This window comes from Periophthalmus magnuspinnatus, chromosome 19 (assembly GCF_009829125.3).
Source record: "Periophthalmus magnuspinnatus isolate fPerMag1 chromosome 19, fPerMag1.2.pri, whole genome shotgun sequence".
Taxonomy (NCBI): Eukaryota; Metazoa; Chordata; class Actinopteri; order Gobiiformes; family Gobiidae; genus Periophthalmus; species Periophthalmus magnuspinnatus.
Genome location: NC_047144.1, coordinates 8,212,083 through 8,231,096, shown reverse-complemented (window position 1 = coordinate 8,231,096; position 19,014 = coordinate 8,212,083). Strand labels below are relative to the sequence as shown.

Genomic DNA, 19,014 nt, shown 5'->3' with positions numbered 1-19,014 from the left:
TGTCAAAATTGTGTGGCTTTTTTAACATTTCGTCTGTATGATTTTCTTTTTTTCAGATCATGCCATGATTGTTTGAAAGAAGACATGAAAACATAAAAGGATAAAAAGAAGCAGGTGCATTTGTATAGCGGCTCTTGAATTGAAGCTGCTCATTATCCATTCACAGCTCTCAAACGCGCATAAATAGGCTTATAGCAGCCCGTGCGCATAAAAAAGCGCACCTTACGAGAGTCTCCCCCCTTTCCCTCCGTCTCTCACCCTCCCTGTCTTTCTCTTTCTCTCCCTGGGGAATTTAGTGGGCTATGTTATAATGTCTGTCCCGCATTGGTAATCCTGCCCTTTGCAGAACGAATCCGTTGGACTGGAGCCTTCCTATTGAGACGCAGGACGCACAGCCAAGCTTTACGCGAGGCTCATCATTAAAAACAAAACGGGGCAGAAAACATTTTAGAGGAGCGATTTTTGTTGGAGAAGTTGCATGTGAAAGCTTTGTAAGGGATTGTCTATCAAGCTGTTCTAGAGCGGAGCAGAGTGGATAGAAACACTATGGGATATCCCGAGAAGAGATGGGGAGTTGGATGGACGCTCTTGGTTTGGGTTGCGGTTATGTGCTTGGTTTTAGCGGATGGACGGAGACTGAGGCAGCCGAGGTGTCCCATAGGATGCTCCTGCACTAAGGACAATGCACTGTGTGAGAATGTCCGATCTGTGCCACATACTTTTCCCAGTGACGTCGTGTCTCTGTACGCCCAAAACTACACTTCCAATTGTGTAAAATACTAAATTGTGCACTTTTGTTAATTTAATCTTGTTCCAATGTGTATTTTTTCTTTACAGATCTTTTGTAAAGTCAGGATTCAATGAAATATCAGCTGGAAGCTTTGTCCACACACCTGCCCTGCAACTGCTGTGAGTACCCCACCATAAAGCACTTAAAAAAACAACAACAAAAGGATTGAAAATTTACTGCAACGTAGCTCTGTGCAATACAGTGATCCTTTTGCACTAAAGCAACAATACACAATATTACAAGCTTCTCCTGTCCCATTTATTTTTGAGTGTATTTATATCTGTCTTTGTTGATGGTGCCCAGCAGCAAAACAATGAGACAGGCTCTTCCCAAAGGGGTTGCTTTGAGGCTTCGTTAAAGGAGGATTCTCTTTAGTTGTATCAGTATTATGCAATAGAGCACCTGGCCACACAAACTAACAGCAGGGGATGCAGAGAAAAACATTTATGAGTTTGCAAAGTAACATGTTTTATGCATTACATGCAAAAGTCTTGTTACAAAAAGTTGAATCAATGTGCCAAATACAGCAAAAGAATGCACTGGTTTGAAAATTCCCAAATCTAAGAACAAAGAAGTGAAAAGCATATTTTTCTTTGTGTGTATGATGGCAGCAAAGCATCTTAAAATATGTGAAAAAAGTGCATTTACAACTCAATTTTGTATATTTTGATGTTTGTTTGTTTTTGTTTTATTTTACTCACTGTCCCAGCTTTGTGTATTATAGGCCTTGCTTCTCTGTTTATTCTCAGAGCACGGTCAAGAACAATTTATCATAGGTCACCAAATTAACATCGAGGTCTGCTATAACAGGCCTCTAATCACAATCTCACACATAATAGCTTTTTGTCACTAAGCATCAAAACATTACAACTACATATGTTTCTTGGCATCAGTGACTCCATATGCACATAGAACACTAAATCAGTCTAAACAGGAATGCACTGCTGTGGGCTGGTCGCCAGAGGAACAAACCATGTGATGAATATGACTAAAAGTGAAGGGGCTAAACGAGTGGTATTACAGTGGTACTTTAGGCCAAGGTGACCGGGACAATCTAGAGCTAAGTGCTATTAAATCAATGCTGTTGGCTTTGGTAAGCGCAAGAACAGTCATTGAATGGACAAAGAGGAGGAAAATTCATTATTTGACCATTTGGACATCAAAGAATAAAAGAGACACTTGTGTGGGAGTGCACATCCATGCTGGTCATTCATTTACTGAAGCGTGTGGGAGGGAGCAGCAATTTTCAGGCAATTTCATTCATACTCTGTGGGTAGAAATAGAACAAGCCATTGTCTGTAGAGCTGACACTTTTAGACATGATTGCATATTATAATGTTGTTTTTATTATATTATAGGAATAGTGTATTATTTCTTGTGCTGCAATCACCTAGGGTTTCTTGGACAACTGTCCATAGTTGCAGAGGTAACTTAAGGTGGCGAAGTTGAACCATCCAAGTTGTAGACTACAAGTTACCTACCATTCACTCACACATTCACTGTATAGTATGCAAATCATTTAAAATATGTTTTTTTAAGGTTATTCACTGCCAATACATTCGATCTTATTGACGAAGACGCTTTCCTCGGGCTACCACATCTTGAGTATCTGTAAGTAGTATTTAGAAGTAGTAGTAGTAGTAGATGATATACAAAATCCATATATGAGAAAAATTGTTGTTGTTGAAAAGTTATTGCCAATGCAGGTTCTGTATTTATTAAACCACACAAATCCAGAATTGATGAAGCAGACAAGTTACAAAAATCTGTGCATTAACCATATTAATTTTACCTGCTCCCCTTTCTCTATTAGATATTTGAAATGAGAGGTTCATTGAATATTACCTTGTCATCTGATACATTTTTGGAGTGCTTACAGTAATGTCTATATTGCAGATTCATTGAAAATAACAAAATAGCCTCCATATCTCCTTTTGCTTTCCGGGGCTTGAAGACTCTGATACATCTGTAAGTACTGACAGACAAGCCTTTCTTTCTTATTTTAAAATATATTTCATACTGCTTGTTACCATTCACTCTGCCCCTGTCGGTGCCTGTGCTGCTGCCGTGGCGACATGCAGAGGTGGTTGGCAGGAGGTGGCGTTGGATCAGGTTTCTGAAGGGCAGATAGCAGTCACTCCAAATGTGACAACTCAGTGTGACGTAGTAAGTTTTAGAGTTTACATGGCTCTATAAATAGAAATATTTGAATTGAGTGCATTTCCTCAAGTAATTTTTTTTATAGAGGAAATCATTTTAATCTTTTTTTGTTTATATTTTAACTGTGATAGTAAAGTGACTATTGCAAAAGGCAATATTAGTTTTGCAGTAATCACAGTCATGGAAATTAAAGGTTCCTCATTCTTGTGCCGTTTAATGTTTACTGCAGTGCAAACTAAGCCAGCCTAAAGTAAAGATAGACCCAATCATGACTGACCTGAGAGCACATCTAAATATAAGTGTGTGTTGTAAACTAAACCAAGTGACCTATAATCTTCCCCACAGAGTCCCACTGGTTTGTCCTGGACCAGCGAAAAATAATGATAATAATTTTGATTTGTAAGCACTGGAAAATGATTATTACCATTAAAAAATGTGGTCACCAAGTAGTCTATTAGTCAACTACCATGGTATAGTCCATATAGCAAAATCTTCCACATTACTGCAGGAGGACTGCTACTGAAATGAAAATGCATCTACAATTTTCAAATCTAAATATTTTTGATAATTTCTTGAATCAATTCTCAGTCTATTCCTTTGATGAAAAGTAGGCACTAAAAAATATATGCACTGGTAGTTGGCATTATTGCTGCATATTATATTAAGAGATGTATTTTTAACACATTTGAGACGAGGGTCCTGCTGGAATCTTGTCCAGTCTGTTTTATCCCCCTGTGTGTTTAGACTTAAGAGAGTGCGGTCTCATTCAGAGCCTATGCATAATGACTTCTCTCCAGAAAACCTCTTAAATAAATAATGCATTGCTCATGAATTATGCTGTCATTTCATATCATTTAGTTCTCACTTAGAAAAGACGCCAAGATAGGGCAGATGTCGGTATTTCTTTTAGTCTTTCTTATAGATATTTTGTTGATTCTTTCACATTTTCCACACCCTCTCCATCTTACTTGAAGTTGTTTTGTCTGAAGCACACTTGAGCTAATTTGACCCTCTCAAAATGGTGTGTAATTACTATGTAAAACTATGATTTCCTCTTTGCTGATTAGGAGTCTGGCGTACAACAACCTTGATACGCTGCCTAAAGATGTGTTCAGGGGCATGGAGGCGCTGACCAAAGTGTAAGTTTCCCCTTATTTTTGTGGGTTTTATGCACGATTTATTCACAATTTGCTCTGTAAATTGAGTTACATTTATTTTTTTTGTAGATACAGAATTGTATATTATATTCTATCTGGGATTTAATAAAAAAAACAAAAAACCTTTGTACCACTGGAATATTTAAAGTTTGATAACAGTGAAATACACTGTAACCGCACAGAGTCAGTTAATCCAAGTTGTGGTAAAATTGTCAGAAACACGTCGACTGTTAAATTACAATAGAAAACATTCTTCACCAAATTAGAGCTTTCAAAAAGGATTATGACTCTGTGAAATGGGCATTTATGCTTGAAAATCTTCTATTCCAGATCTAAGAAAAATATGTTATTGTTAATATCCATACATTTGAAAACGAGCTGGTATTGCTTTTATGCCATGCAATCTGGAAGCGCATCTACATGAGAGAAGACAAACAGTTTGAAGAAGACGAGTCATTGTGTGGCAGAAGGCTAGTGTAAATGCTAAGGTTGTCACTCTTTGACAACAGAATAGTTTTTTTCCCAGCAGGAACAATACCAGAAACACTGTGCAAATGCAGTGAGCACATACTGCCAGGGCAACTGCAGTTTGAGTGCACTTCAGAGCGGGACTGCTCTGGAGATAGGACACTTCTGTTGGCTATCTGGCCTTTGTCCAAAGTGCTGTCCTGTTGCAGGGAGACAGAGGGCAGAACAATGCGTAATAACCAAACACTAATGGAAATTATGTTGACTAAAGTGCACTCATATTGAACATTAAAGAGAAAGTAGACAACTGAAAGAAAAAGCTGTATCTTAAGAATGATGTTTTTGCAAATTAAGAGTGTGTTCACATTTTATTTATACTCTTGTTATAGTCTGTTTTAGTTCTAGTCTTTAGTTTAATTTTAAGATTCAGTCCCAATGTGGTGTGTAAAGGTAAAAGTGGCAGTAGTTCAATTTAAACCCCATACAGAAACGTTGCACAAAATGTTTCATACTGTAATATTGAGGTTTTCAATTAAAGAAATACTATACTTCAAATATTCAGTATTCGTGCCAAAACTATCTACACATTATATCTAGGTGGATTTTTTTGTAAGTAAAAATGAGAAATAGTATTACTTGCTAAGCCATGTCTCTTACCTAGGGGTCTCAATTACAAATAACAGTATGCAGAAGTATTTATTTATTGTTAATGCAGGGATTTACGCGGAAATAATCTTGTGTGTGACTGTAAACTGAAGTGGCTGGTGGAGTGGATGCACCAGACCAATGCCACCCTGGACGAGATCCACTGTAGTGGCCCACCTTCTCACCAGGGGAGGAAGATCAATGACCTGTTGCCACACTCCTTTGACTGCATCACTGCGGGTAACCTTTTAACTTCCCTGTCATCTGCACATGCATAACTCCTATTGCCTTTAACCTTAATTTTTTTTTACCTTTTTTGTTGTTCCAGAGTTTGCCTCCTATCAGTCACTGAAATTTGAATCCATATCCGTGGAGGCTTTTACCTTTGGCATGGACCAGTTTGTTGTGTTTGCCCAACCATTTGCTGGAACATGCAGTTTTTTAGAGTGGGATCACGTTGAGATGAATTTCCGAAGTTTTGACACAATAGAAAGTAAGACCTTGTTTAGGGATGTGCAATTAATCAATTACGAAGAGGGGGATAAAAACTGTATTTTATACATAAAGCACAATATTACAAATGCATTATGACCTGTATTTACTCTCCAAGTTTTCTCTCCAGAAAATCAGAATCAGAAAATGTTTTATTGTCAGTGTCAGTGAACAAAAATCACAAACTATGAACTAAAATAAGGGCATGCATAAAAAATAAGGTGTTAAATACACATACTGAATACAGATACAAAATCCATCCATTTTTTTTTCGCTTAACGGAGGCCGGGTCGTGGGGGCAGCAGTCCAAGCAGGGACTCCCAGACTTCCCACACCCCAGACACATCCTCCAGCTCTTCTGGTGGGACCCCAAGGCGTTCCCAGGCCAGCCAAGAGACATCGTCCCTGCAGCGTTTCCTGGGTCTTCCCCGGGCCTCCTCCCGGTGGGACATGCTCAGGACAACTCCCTAGGGAGGTGTCCAGGAGACATCTGGAACAGATGCCCGAGCCACCTCAGCTGGCTCCTCTCGACGTGTAGGAGCAGAGGCTCTACTTTGAGCTCCTCCCATGTGACTGAGCTCCTCACTCTATCCCTAAGGGTGCACCCAGCCACCCTGCAGAGGGAACCCATTTCGGCAGCTTGTATCCACGATCTTGTCCTTTTGGTCACTACCCAAAGCTCATGACCATAGGTGAGGGTAGGAACCTAGATTGACTGGTAAATCGAGAGCTTTGCCTTTCGGCTCAGCTCCTTCTTTACCACAACAGACTGATGCAGCGACCGCATCACTGCAGACGCTGCACCGATCCACCTGTCAATCTCACACTCCATCCTTCCCTCACTCATGAACAAGACTTCAAGTCACTTGAACTCCTCCACTTGAGGCAAGGACTCACCACCCACCCAAAGAGGGCAAACCACCACCCATGGCCTCGGATTCAGAGGAGTTGATTCCCATCCACTTCACACTTGGCTGCAAACCACCCCAGTGCCTGCTGCAGGTCCTGGCTCGATGAAGCCATCAGGACAACATCATCCGCAAACAGTAGAGATGAGATCCTGTGGTTCCCAAACCAGACCCCCTCCAGCCCCTGGCTGTGCCTAGAAATTCTGTCCATAAAAACAATGAACAGAACTGGTGACAAAGGGCAGCCCTGGCGGAGTCCAACATGCACTGGGAACAGGTCTGACTTACTGCTGCCAATGCAAACACAGCTCCTGCTCCGGTCATACAGGGACCGGACAGCCCTTAGCAAAGAGCCCCGGACCCCATATTCCCAGTGCACCCCCCAAAGGACACCACGAAGGACACGGTCGAATGCCTTCTCCAGGTCCACAAAACACATGTGGACTGGTTGGGCAAACTCCCATGAACCCTCGAGGACCCGATGGAGAGTATAGAGGTGGTCCAGTGTTCTGCGACCAGGACGAAAACCGTACTGCTCCTCCTGAATCCGAGATTCGACTATCGGTCCGATTCTCCTCTCCTAACTGAGCAGCCCTAAAGTGTGTCACTATATAAAATAATACAAATTTTGCATGTTTTGCCTTCCAGGCACCTCTACTGTAGTCTGCAAGCCCATGGTCATCGACAACCACCTCTTTATCATTGTGGCTCAGTTGTTTGGGGGTTCCCACATTTACAAGCGTGACATATCTGCGAATAAGTTCATCAAGATCCAGGACATCGACATCCTGAAGATCCGTAAGCCCAATGACATCGAAACGTTTGTGATCGATGGGGAATCTTTCTTCATTATCGCTGACAGCTCCAAGGTGAGTTTACCTTGTTTAACTCACCATATTCATATATTCTGTCTATCTTGTCTAAGGACTTGTGTCACACCCCTCACTCCATTCATGGAAAGTACATTTTTTCAGATGATGTGCAAAGTTTAGAAATTTGTGAAAAAAATTTTATTATGAAATGTTTGGTTACTAAGGTGATACATGATACATTTATAATATAAGTTAAAATTGTATAATTCGTTGAGAATATATATTTTTAAATAGGAATATTACAACTACAGTTGTATTGTAATTGTGGCTAATTGACTAATTGTTGAGTATTTTAATCATTTTTATCTGGACTACGGACTCTAAAACATACGGCAAAAGGCATTTTATAACAAAAATGGTGACAATGGTGGCAAGAAAGAAGAAATTCATTCATATCGTTATCTAGAAGCCTTCAGTCACTATAGATCAACCTTTATATATAAATGCATTGTAAATATTATTACTTTAATTACGAAACCTTTTAGGTGGTAATTGGTGATTTTTTTAATTAGCCAATTACCACAGTTCTGTATGAAAAGGTTATTAACCCTGTTTTCTGTTATCAATGTTCACAGATGCTCTGTTTTACCAAATGCTCTAAAATACCCAAATGGATTTCCTTTTCTCTGCAGGCTGGCTCCACCACAGTGTATAAGTGGAACGGTAATGGCTTCTACTCTCACCAGTCCCTCCACCCCTGGTACCGGGACACAGATGTGGAGTATGTGGAGATGTCCGGAAAGCCTCACCTGATCCTGTCCAGCAGCTCCCAGAGGCCTGTGGTGTACCAATGGAACCGCATCATGAAGCTGTTTGACCGCCGCACGGACATACCCGACATGGAGGATGTGTTCTCGGTCAAGCACTTTCGGGTCAAAGGTCAGAGTTGCATTTCTACCTTTGACAAACTGGACAATTCATCTGTAGATCTCTGCACAGGGCAATGCACTCATTATTGCTTAAGGTGTTTACATAACCATTGAGGACCAATGTATGGATGTACCAATCCAGCTTTTTCAGTTCAGCTGCCAATACATATGCCATTACCAATAACAACTGCTGCCAGTAGCGTAGTAGTAGCTAAATATTTGTTTTTTTAAAAACAAATGATTGATCACAAAACCTACAAATCACAAACGAATACAATGTTATGATTTTTGTCTCATCATCCACCTACAGTATGTAACTTTCTGGAGGTGACACATTACATTAAAAAGTTAAAATTTTGCAACCAAAAAACAACAAAAAACATGCTTTTTCCAGTCTATTTTTTGGGCTAGATAGTTGCATACTGTTTGTAAAATGTAATTTATAGTAATGTCCTAAAGATTAGCAAATATTTATTTGACGTGACAAAAGGTAGGATAATATAACCTCATCAGCTGAACTAATCAACTGAACACTTCACATTGAGACTATTACATCTTTGTATGAGTTTATTCAAGAAATCCCTTAAAATAAACATGTTCAAATGTAATAGGTGACTCATGCTTATCATAAAAGCATTAGAAGACTAAAATTGTTAAATGTTACAAATGTTAGAAAAGAAATTAAATTGAGTTGAACATGTGCTGACCTGTGACACCTTAGAAATGTTGACATGGGACACAAAGTGACATGATAGTAGTACCCTGATGTATCAGAATGCTCATTGGCCATGACTAAGAGAGTTATTAGATCAAATGTGAATAAACCTGTACAAAAAAGCTTTAAATTCTTTCAATATTGACTATTTGTATTTGCATTTTCAGATGCAATGTTTCGGACATTGAGATAACCTCTTGCATAACCCTCGCGTTTCCCTGAATGCAACAGCAAACAACTTGTCCACTGTCTCTTTTTTAAAGGTGAGCTGTTTATCTGCCTGACAAGATTCATTGGGGACTCCAAGGTGATGCGCTGGGACGGAGCCATGTTCAAAGAGGTCCAGACATTCCCCTCTCGCGGCTCCATGGTGTTTCAGCCTGTCACCATCGGCAACTGGCAGTACGCCATCCTGGGCAGCGACTACTCTCTGACACAGGTCTACCAATGGGACACTAAGAGGGGCCACTTTGTCTCATCCCAGGAGCTGAACATCCAAGCCCCAAGAGGGTTCGCGCTGGCTGCTATCGATGAGCGCATCTTTCTTTTTGCGTCCAGCTTCAAGGGAAAAACGCAGATATACGAGCACCTCATGATTGACCTCAGTAATTAAATTGAAATATTGGGACTCGCAATCAAATTTAAATTGCAATTCCAATTGTATCTAATTTTTTCCTCTAAAATTTGAATACAGGAACCAGTGACATTCAGGCCTCCTGGTACTCAGGCATATTTAGCAGTTAAGGTCTGAATTGAGTTTTGCTTAGAGCTTGTGTAGTTACTGTTAGTAATGTATGAATGAATAACACACAAAATTGTAAAGTGACTGTAAAAGCATTATATAAGATGAAGGTTAGACATATGTTTCATATATGCCTGTAGTAGCTATAATTTACTTGGTTTAGACATTGTTCTCTATAGCCCAGGTCATTACAATGCAACAAGATGAATACCCACAGGTTTAATAAGCCTGATTAAAAAAAGGAAAAAACAGTTGATGAAAGTGAAGCAGTGATGAAATTTTGAAAAAAAAAAAAGTCCTATCAGATGCTTTTCTGAAAGGCTTCTGATAATAATACCTCTGGATGAATAACTTGCCAGGAGTATCCCATTGTCCATAATTCTGTTTTTTGCCCCTCTGTAAGAATGTTTGTTCCTGGTGTAAGCATCAAAGAGGACCAAGAGTTTGAAACATAAAGTCAGAAGGGTCCTTCCTTCCTCCTTCAGGAGGGTCCTTCTTCTGGTCTGCATGGTGTCTTCTGCACCCCACTGGTGGGCACGTGTTATTTACTTGCACGTGTTATTTTTATAAGTTTGATGTAGTGCTGCACTGCTAAGTGTAGATACTTTACACCTCCTAACCCACTACCTGTATTTTCATTATGTTCTCTTTCTGAGACTTACACAAAACACTGTTACACTAACTCACTGCATTTATATTTGCCAAATATGTTTTGTAAAGTAATTTATATTTATAATATTGCTGTTGTAGGCTTTCCAAAAAGACTGTTTTTAGACAATGTAGAACTTAGCTCCTAATTTAGAAATGACCATTTCCTCTATAATGTAGACTTATTACATACTACCATTATAGCGAACAGTTGGCTATTTTTTTATTTTTTATTTTTTTGGAAAACTAGAAATAAATGTGTTATTCTGAATGAATGGTTTTATGGGTACATGCACCCCCAAAACTACACAAAAGAGGAGACAGGGCTGAAGGTGGTCAGAGTTCAAGTTCAGTTCAACTATGAATGGAGCTATGCCCTCCTCAGTTGTTTTTAAGATTCTTCTTCTTCTTCTTCTTCTTCTCCTTCTCCTCCTCCTCCTCCTCCTCCGCCCCCCTGTGGGTAAAGTAACCAGTGCATAGGAGCTTATATCCTGCCACCAAGGTTAGTCATTAACCTTGTCTTCTCGGGAGCTGAGTGGGACAAAGGCAGACAGCAGTCTGTCCGCGGCATGCTGCCTCTCGGCCGCCACATCTTACCATGGGAGACTGTGACCACAGCGAACACGAGCGGGCTTTGACCCTGGAGGATGGCATTACTGTAGCCTTCAGTAAAGTTGACAGCCATGACACCGACGACGACGGAGACTGTGAGTGTTTCGACGAGCAGACGGCACAAACGCGCCCGTTACAGGGAGAATCCAGAGCGTGGAGCGGCTGTGATGATGTTACCGAGGAGAAAGAGACGAGAGGAAATCAGCACGCACCGGAACAGCGCCACAAGAAAACACTGTGTCCACCGGCGTTTTGCGTCAGAGAGTCAACATCAGCACGGACTGAGAGCGCACCCAAAGGTACAAGACTTTGAGCAATCTGACAAACTTTTCAACAGATATCTACAACATGTGAGGTCCTTGTCTTTCTTTGTTAATAAAGGATATCACAGTAGGACGGCCCTATTTACCCGGGACAGCCCCGTGCTTGGGCCCTGTGTCCCCTGTCCCAGCAGATTTATACAAAAACATTGATTTGTCCCAGTTTTATACGAAGTCCTAGGTGTCCCAATTTTTGACTAATTTGATCCCTCCAAAGTAAATGCACCGACACAAGTCCCTCAGACCCACATGTGAGTCTTGAAACACATGTGAATAAGTCAGGAACTGGACGAGTGCATAAGAATATTCTTAATTACGCACATTTTTCACAATTGTATTATTACCAACCAATCCAACTTGGGGATGTTTTCAGTTTTTGATTAAAAAAAAAGCAAATAAATAAATAAATAAAATCTGGCCACCCTACATCACTGACAGGCAGGATTACTCACACTCTCATGTACACTTGGTGAAGAAATTGTTTATACAACTAAAGATGTATGTGTAATTTGTCAGTCTTCCATAGTTTAAGCCAAAAGTAACATTTTATCTAATCTAAACTTAAAGTTAGAATTAGCCCTCTGCATTTTATGTGGCAGCACTCTGACTATGGAACAGCGCCCTCTGCCTTTTAAATCCTCTCAGTCTTTAACACAGTTTAAGACTAGACTGAAAACCCACCTCTTCTCCCTGGCATTTAATACTAACTAGTGGTGTTTTATTGTACGTTTCCTATGTATCGTGTCATCTGTATATATATTTTTTTACTTTTATGAGAAGCACTTTGGTCAGCTGAAGCTGAATGTGCTACTTAAATAAACTTATACTGAAATCAGTATGTGTGCCTCAGGACAGGCTTCATTGGCCCCAGAGACAAACGCATCTATCTGTTACTGTGTGGCCTCCTTGGCTCCAATGCCATGATCCTGCTCTTCTACGCTGTGCAGCAGATGCCTTTAGCAGACGCCACTGTCATCATGTTCAGGTGAGGATATTTGGATTAAAAGTTCTCTCCCGCTGTGCTTAGTTACTGGATCTGTTTACATGCAACTCAAAAATCTGGTTTGGTCTGGTCGTTCTGGGGTTATTGGTTTACTGAAATGTCATGTAAGCAGTTACAATAGTGTGAGTAATCTGATTTCCTCATGATTGTTCACACCTGTCCATGTTTTTGTGACAAAGGAAATTATGCAAAAATAGTAACTGATGTGGCAAATATGAAAGAGAAAGTGTAACTTTTTTTATTATAATACTTTGTTTTCCAAATATATATAGATTATCAGATTCTCATGGACATGTTGACATACACCAAAAAATGTGATCAAATTATTATTTGATTATTCTAGTTATCAGATTTTTATTTTTTTTTAAACTGGCCATGCAAATTTATCCAATGTGTTGAGCACCTCCTTGAACTGCCACCTTAACGTAGGGGAGGGGTTTGAGCACCCAAATAATCCTGGGAGCTGTATTGTCGGGGGCTTCATGCCTCTGGTAGGGTCACTTATGGCAAACAGGTCCTGGGAACAGGTTGGACTAAGAGCGATTCAGAAGCCCTTTATGACAAGTCTGACAACAAGGCCAATTACATTGCCCGGATTGGCATTACTGGGGCCCCACCCTGGATCCAGGCCTGGGGTGGGTGACGGCGAGTGCCTGATGGCTGGACCTTTGCTGGGCCTGGTCGGGAACAGCCCGAAGAAGCAACATGGGGCCATCCACCTGTGGACCCACCACCTGCAGGAGGATCCACAGGGGGCCAGTGCAGAGAGATCTGTTGGCATTACTCACTACTTATAGTCGGCCTCACCTCCACACACAGCTTGGGCTCTGGAACCCAATTCCTTAAGAGGGGCTGAACTCTCAATTTCTCTCGCGTTGCCAGCATCCCTGCCCCGTCAGGTCGGGGACAGATGTCTCATTGTTGTATCGGCCTACGGGCCAAACAGCAGGTGCAGACTACCCAGCCTTCTTGGAGTCTTTGGGAAGGAAAGACCGGGGACTCCGCTGTTCTACTCTGGGACTTCAACGCCCATGTGGGCTCCAGCAGTGACACCTGGAGAGGGGTCATTAGGAAGAAGGGCCTCCCTGATCTGAACTCGAGCAGTGTTCTGTTATTGGACTTCTGTGTTAGTCATGGTTTGTCCATACCAAACACCATGTTCAAGCACAAGGGCGTCTGTCAGTGCATGTGGCACCAGGACACTCTAGGCAGGAGGTCGATGATTGACTTTGTTGTTGTGTCATCTGACCTCAGGACACTCGGGTGAAGAGAAGGGCAGAGCTGTCAACCAATTAAAACCTGTTGGTGAGTTGGATCCACTGATGGTCACAGAGGCAAAAGCTCAGGAGGAGGCCTATCAGTGCTTCACCAACACTGTTTACAGTGCAGGTGGCCACTCCAAAACATTGCTTTTGTTATCCTTAAGCCATTTTGTAACCAGTTTGACAGTATGTTTCAGGTCATCGTCCATTTGAAAGACACATTTGCATCCAAGTTCTAACTTCCTGGCAGATGTCTTCCGCATAATGTTCTTTCCACATGATGCCATCTATTTTGTCAAGTGCACCAGTCCCTGCCACCCCCGTATTTCACAATTCGGATGGTGTTCTCTGGCTTGCTAGCTTCCCCCTTTTTCCTCCAAACGTAAAGATGCTCATTATGGCCAAACAGTTCAATTTTAGTTTCATCCAACCACAGGACATGTCTCCAAAAAGCAAGGTATTTGTCCCTTTTGGAGTAATGGCTTCTTCCTGGCAGAGTGGCCTTTCAGTCCATGTCGTTACAGTCCTTGTTTCACTGTGGATAATGACATACTCTTACCAGCTTCAGCAACATCTTCACAGGGTGTTTTGCTTTTGTTCTGATTCCTTTTGAGTTTACCATGATGTTACGCAAAGAAGCATGTGCCTTCAAATACATCCATAGCGGTGTCTCTAATTAACTCAAATGTTGTCAATAAACCTATCAGAAGCTTCTAAAGTCATGACATCATCATCTGGGTTTTGCCAAATTGTTTAAATACACAGTAATCTTACAGTATGTAAACTTCTGACTCAGAAGAATGTAATGAAAAAATGTGTAAAGAAAATACTTGTCACATTATTCCTTTCATTTAGCAAATAGAAATAATTTTGGTAATCCTAATTGACCTAAAACTGGAAAACTTTAATCTAATTAAGTTAAATCTGTCAACTGGACAAATCTTGTAGGAATGAAGACGTTTCGCTGCTCATCCAAGCCGCTTCTTCAGTTCTAATTAAATGTTATATAGTGAGAAAAAAAAAGTGTCTTTTTATATAGTGTATGTAAACTTCTGGTTTCAACTGTATATATATTTATTTTTTGCATTTTTTTCTTCACTTTCAGTATCTTATCTGAGCCGTATCAGATTTTTAAAGCCCTAAATATTTAAATTATACTGTATTTATAAAAGGCGTGGTATGTTTTTTAATTATTATAATACCTCTTTACACATTAAATATTTTTGCTGCCATAAGCCTCTAAATACAATATAATACACCTATAAGTCTACTACAGTAATGAATGAATCACTTTGGAGACATAAGCCTTAACCTTGAAGCTGTTTTGTATCCATACCTTTTCATAAACGTGTAGTAAAGTATATTTCTTTAAAGAGAGATATTATTTATACAACTTCTCAATAAAGTATTCTCTATTCACTCATAACTGTTGTTGTGTTTCTGTCTTTTAAATACTGTGGTTACATCATTGTCACCGCTGCATGGCCTGTTGTCTTTTGTCCATAGGAGCTTTTCACAAACAACTGAGTCAGGGAGCTGCTGCCTGCACTGCTCCAATACGTGCACCAGAGGATTGTGGTCTATTGTTACGCTGTATTGTTGATGCGATTGTTGTTTCACCACACAGCTTATGGCATTGGACCGAATTCACTGGGTTTGTGCATTGTTGGAACTTACAAATAAATGACAACTTAGAATCAGTATTATTGTTTTAGTAGTACAACAGAGGGGGCTACTATTTAAAATATTATTTATTTCCTGTGGGTTAATTGGATTTTGTGGTATTCCTTGGGCTTCAACAGCCTTAACGCAAGAGGCGTTTTAAACAGCAGAGGGCAGACTCCACAACATTTATACAAGTTAACCTTGGACTAGCTTTTTAGTAACAAATGGCAAAATCCTTTATTTACCAATTTATAGATATTTTATTCATTAGGTTGTATGATTGCATGCTTGTGTTGTTAGACAAATTTCCAGACATTTAGTCATCTATAGGCCATAAAATTCCAGTTGCTTTGAAATTTGCTGTAGCCATATATATATATATATATATATATATATATATATATATATATATATATATATATATAAATGTTTGAGCAGATGTGCTGTATTAAAGTGGCTTTTGTGTGAACTTATTGTCGGCATTCCGATGTAGTGACACACAAAGACCCAGCGCGCATTACCCAGACTGGGTTATTGTCCTCCTGTCCACACTCCACAGCTCACAGCACTGAGGGAGAGGAGAGAGAGGAAGAACCAGGAGGCATTCACACACAGTGGGAATGTACAAAATCCACCATTCAAAACATGGCAAATCATCAATTTATTACCCAAAATTGTACGGTAGTTGTAATAATAATAATAATAATAATAATAATAATTATAATACTATTATTATTAATAATAATAATATAAACAAAAGATGAACTCAAATAGGCTATACTAATCAGCATTTGTGGAAAAAACAATGATAATGAGCAAACTACCTGACCTCAATGATGCAGATGGTTTAGCCACATGAGCCTATGATAATACATTTTACATTATTTGTGCATGTTCCATTAAGCTTATATTCGAGGGGGTCTGTTGCCGCCATCCACATCTCTTCCTATTAATATACAGGCTACATGAGTAGGGCCCATGTGAGACATCTTCCTCTGGGCCCCAAAGATCAGAACCTTTATGTCAAAGGTTTTGATCTTATCCTGCAGTTTTTGGTTGTCTTCTTTGCCTTGGTCTTGCAGCTGCATGATGTCATTCCCTAATCCAGGAAATGTTCATCTGTTTTTCAGTTAATCAATATATCTATCAATTCATTTATCAATATGGTTTTATTAAAACTGTTTCACACTTTCAGTGCTGTGATAGTGGAGTCTGGCGCCCTCTGGCGCCCTCTACTTGCCACAGTGGTGCCGCACTTGTTTGTCATTGATGTGCAGCTCTGTGGTTGTGTGGCCCATAAACCTATTGCTTTAGTCCTTATACAGAATATTTATATGAAAAGTAACACTAGTGAGAGTGCTAACAGTTCCAGGTAACACATTTACGTTGATAATATTTGTATCCCACAGCACGCTCTTTGTCGTGTCTATTTGTCCGAGGTTCTGTGAACGCCCCACAGAAAAAAGGCTCGTGGTTTCGCTCTGCGGCTCTGTCCCCGCCACAGCGCGTAGTAAACTCACTCAGTCATCGAAAAGTTTGCAGCGTGCGCCTTGAACTTGTCACTGTACGGAGTTTTGTGGATGCTAACTCTTTAATAGGACTTAAATTGGTGAGTATGTGGCACATGTACCATGTAATGTTTCAGTGGAGTTAGTTTTTCTGGTGTTTGGAGCAGAGCGCGTGCAGTTGACCAGTGACAGGTCGCACAGTGCACTCAGTGGTGTTTTTAATCACAGTTAATGGCATCCACCTGCTTGCTGTTAGTTTGCCTGCTCATTTTGACAAAATTTGGTTTTCAGTTTAGCAAAATGGAAAACCACTGTGAAGCGGACTGAATTTTGTACAATTCATTTGCTACTAAACGCGCAGGGATCTCTAATTGCACACATCTTGTCACATAGCCTACCTAAATATAGCTTTAATAATGGCTTCCAACTTTGCACACAGGCACACATTTGCACAAACTATTAGAAACATGTCAGGGATGAGATGTGAAACTGGTTGGACTTGGCCAGTCATTTCTGCAGCCTTTCCACCAGCAATACTTAACCAATGGGTATAACCAACTGCAGCCACTTTTGTTGTCTGAATGATTGTGGGATGTGTTGTTTTAGATTGGTACCTGCAACATAAGTGTGTAAAACATAATGATGTAGTTGTTTGGTGGCAGGCTGAGACATGGAGTGGATGTCCGGAGGGTAAAGAGGAAGAAAGGCATCCTCCTGTCATAGCTTAGGGCAGTAGGTTTTTGTTTTATTGCACATTGAAACTGAAATGGTGACCATGCAATAGATGATGGAGATGTTTAAACACAAAGTTGGTTTATAGATTTTTTTGGGTGATATTTTTAGTTCTGTCTCTTTGTAGTCTCTAGCCACCTCAGCTATTGCAAAATTACTTACTTAATTACTTATTATTATCCAAATGTATCTTTCCACACCCTGAATTCTTAGATTTTTTTTATTTTGGTATTTTACCAGAACCAATATCCTGAAATGAATGATGAAATCTAGTTGGAATGAGATGCTGTTAAATGGCCTACATTACCTCATTAAGGGGCCTCAACAATTAAAAATAGATTTATTTGGTCACCCATCTCCCTGTTGTAGTTCAGATGTAAACATATCTGCTCCGGTTCACACATAGTGTCTATCTTTCTCTCTCGTTCCCTCCATCTCTTCTGTCACTCACTCTTTGTCTTTCTTACTTTTCATACTTTTAGGATCTCCTGAATCCCACTATCATGCCTTTAGCGGTGGAAACAGAGACTGAGGAGCTGAAAGTGGACTCATCCATCACCCTGGCTGAAGTCACTGAGTTGGTTGGCAAGCTTCTCGGTGGCAGGCTCCAGGGGTGGGTGACATCCATCTCGAGTAGCTTAAGTCTCTGTAGGTTGTGGGGCTGTCTTGGCTGACGCGCCTCTGCAACATCGTGTGGCGGTTGGGGATAGTACCTCTGGACTGGCAGACCAGGATGGTGGTCCTTCTTCTGTTTATGTTGTAACCGGTGGGGTTGGGTGGCCCAAAGACGTGCAGACTCGGGGCAGATTTACAGTGTTTATTTACAAAATGGTGAAATTCAGTTCAAACACAATAATTAATCCAGCAGGGGACAGGAGCCAGAGTCCAGGGCAGGATCCAGGAGCGGAGCGCGCTGTATGGCGCTGGAGCGAGGTGCAGAGGACGAGCCGGGATACGGGAACATGGGCCACAGAGGCAAAGACCAGTAGACCAGAGCCAGGGAAAGGAGCAGAGTGCAGGGCGAGGTCCAGGGGCGTAGTGTGCAGGAGACAAGGTGAAACAGTACCATACCAGGTCGGGGAAACCAGGCGGGAGCAGAGCCGGGAGTGCGGGAGCTGGAGCAGTGCAGGAGACCGGATGTGGACACGCGGATGATCCGGCACCGACCAGGATGATGATACGCAGACGATCTCGCACCGAGTGTCTGGTCCTGGCTCCACTCATGGGCTCGACACACGGGGAGCGACTAATGACAGCGTGCAGCGACACTCATCGCATAGGCTTTAAAATCGAACACACAGGCAGCGACAAACTGCAGCGACTAGCGGCAGCTTGTCACGTCGCGCTCTGTTCCAGAGCAGATCACGAGCCTCCTACACGTCTGATTGGCTGTTTATTTGGAGGGAATTTTGAGGTTAATAGCGGTAGATGGGAAAAAGACGCTAA

General features: G+C 41.0%; 2 protein-coding genes across 3 annotated transcripts in view; both read left to right on the top strand.

Annotated features, from left to right (window-relative positions):
• Positions 1-242: 242 nt before the first annotated feature.
• lgi1b (leucine-rich, glioma inactivated 1b) lies at positions 243-10,830 on the top strand. Of its 2 annotated transcripts, XM_033985287.2 has the most exons (10): positions 243-743; positions 838-909; positions 2,330-2,401; positions 2,687-2,758; positions 4,018-4,089; positions 5,291-5,460; positions 5,549-5,713; positions 7,269-7,489; positions 8,125-8,371; positions 9,340-10,830. In XM_033985287.2, exons 1-10 carry the CDS (start codon positions 547-549, stop codon positions 9,687-9,689), a joined length of 1,638 nt encoding a protein of 545 aa, XP_033841178.1. In that variant the 5' UTR covers positions 243-546; the 3' UTR covers positions 9,690-10,830. The 2 variants fall into 2 exon arrangements, with proteins under 2 accessions (XP_033841178.1, XP_055085512.1); XM_055229537.1 differs by lacking the exon at positions 2,330-2,401.
• Positions 10,831-10,926: 96 nt separating this feature from the next.
• slc35g1 (solute carrier family 35 member G1) overlaps positions 10,927-19,014 on the top strand; it is a 45,657-nt gene continuing 37,569 nt past the window's right edge. Inside the window, exon 1 of the mRNA XM_055229538.1 lies at positions 10,927-11,377. Coding sequence (XP_055085513.1) covers positions 11,065-11,377 — 313 coding nt within the window. The 5' untranslated portion in view covers positions 10,927-11,064. The remainder of the gene's footprint in view (positions 11,378-19,014) is intronic.

Coding starts and splice junctions, on each gene's coding strand:
- lgi1b (XM_033985287.2), top strand. CDS start 547: ATGGGATATCCCGAGAAGAGATGGGGAGTTGGATGGACGCTCTTGGTT. Junction 2,402..2,686: donor CTACCACATCTTGAGTATCT/GTAAGTAGTATT, acceptor TCTATATTGCAG/ATTCATTGAAAATAACAAAA. Junction 4,090..5,290: donor ATGGAGGCGCTGACCAAAGT/GTAAGTTTCCCC, acceptor TTGTTAATGCAG/GGATTTACGCGGAAATAATC.